Genomic DNA, 1,319 nt, shown 5'->3' on the forward strand with positions numbered 1-1,319 from the left:
GCGGCGACGCACCTCGCCAGCCTCTCGGCCGCGCCGCCGCTGCCGCCCGGCTCCGGAGGCGGGGACCCGGGGCGCCCGCGCCGGGGCCCGCCGCTCCCGCCGCCGCCGCTCCTGCCAGGGCCACCGGCGCTCCCCGGCGGGAGGCGGAGCCGCCACCTCCGCCCAGCCGCGGGGCTGGAGCCCAGCGCGGCCGCCGCTGCCTGGGCCAGAAGTTTGGGTTGAGCCGGAGCTGCCCACAGGAAACTTTTTCCCCCCCTCTTTCTTCCTCTCTCTCGCTCGCTCTCTCTCTTTTTCTTTCTCCCTCCCTCCTGGGAGGAGGAGGAGGAGGAGGAGGAGGAGGGGGAGCTACCGCCGCGACTGCAGGCGCCAAGGCTAGGGGGACTGGGGCCGGCGCGGGCCGACAGGAGAGCGGGGGGACTCAGCCCGGCTCGGGAGCCCGCGCCGGGGCGGGGGGAGCCGAGGGGGCGGCGCCGCCCGCCGGGGCCAGCGTGCCCGGAGGAGGAGGAGGAGGAGGAGGAGGAGGAGGAGGAGGAGGAGAGGAGGAGGAGGGAAGGGTGCCCGCTCCGCTCCCGGCCCGGCCGCGCGCAGGAGGCGGCGGCGGCGCTACAGGAGGATGTACTTGGTGGCGGGCGGCAGGGGGCTGGCCGGCTGCGGGCACCTCCTGGCCGCGCTGCTGGGGCCGCTGCTGCTGGGGCCGCTGCTGCTGGCGCGCTCGGGCGCCCGGGCGCTGGTCTGCCTGCCCTGCGACGAGTCCAAGTGCGAGGAGCCCAAGAGCTGCCCGGGCAGCATCGTGCAGGGCATCTGCGGCTGCTGCTACATGTGCGCCCGGCAGAGGAACGAGAGCTGCGGCGGCGTGTACGGGCTGCACGGCGCCTGCGACCGGGGGCTCCGCTGTGTCATCCGCCCCCCGCTCAATGGCGACTCCATCACCGAGTACGAAGTCGGCGTCTGCGAAGGTACGGTGAGCGCCCCCGCCCCAGACCAGACCCAGACCCAGACCCAGACCCAGGCGCGCACTCTTTTCCGCTAAACAAAGTTTGGCCCAGACTTCGCGGGAGGCCGGCGGCCGCCGCCCCCGGCCGCCGCTTCCTTTCTCTGCCCGGTCCCGCTTGCCAGCCGCGGGCGAGTGTTGGGGGGGAGGGGACTCGCGTGGGGCGCTGTTCCCCCCCGCACCCCTCTACGCCCACCCTCCCGCAGTTCCGCGGGGCGTGTGCCGGGGAGGGAGGGGGGGGATCCTCGCTTCTCCCCAGATTGAAGAGCCGGGGGGTGCGGCTGGGCTCCGGGGGGCACTGCGGAGGCTGCCGGCGGGGGGAGTCGCG

General features: G+C 75.5%; 1 protein-coding gene across 4 annotated transcripts in view; it reads left to right on the forward strand.

Moving 5' to 3' along the window:
- The first annotated feature begins 613 nt into the window (after positions 1-613).
- Positions 614-1,319, forward strand: part of CRIM1 (cysteine rich transmembrane BMP regulator 1) — a 241,272-nt gene continuing 240,566 nt past the window's right edge. For all 4 annotated transcript variants that reach the window (XM_074209689.1, XM_074209690.1, XM_074209692.1 and 1 more), the window contains exon 1: positions 614-956. In XM_074209689.1, coding sequence (XP_074065790.1) covers positions 614-956 — 343 coding nt within the window. The remainder of the gene's footprint in view (positions 957-1,319) is intronic.

The sequence above is a fragment of the Macrotis lagotis genome, chromosome 1 (genome assembly GCF_037893015.1).
Source record: "Macrotis lagotis isolate mMagLag1 chromosome 1, bilby.v1.9.chrom.fasta, whole genome shotgun sequence".
Taxonomy (NCBI): Eukaryota; Metazoa; Chordata; class Mammalia; order Peramelemorphia; family Peramelidae; genus Macrotis; species Macrotis lagotis.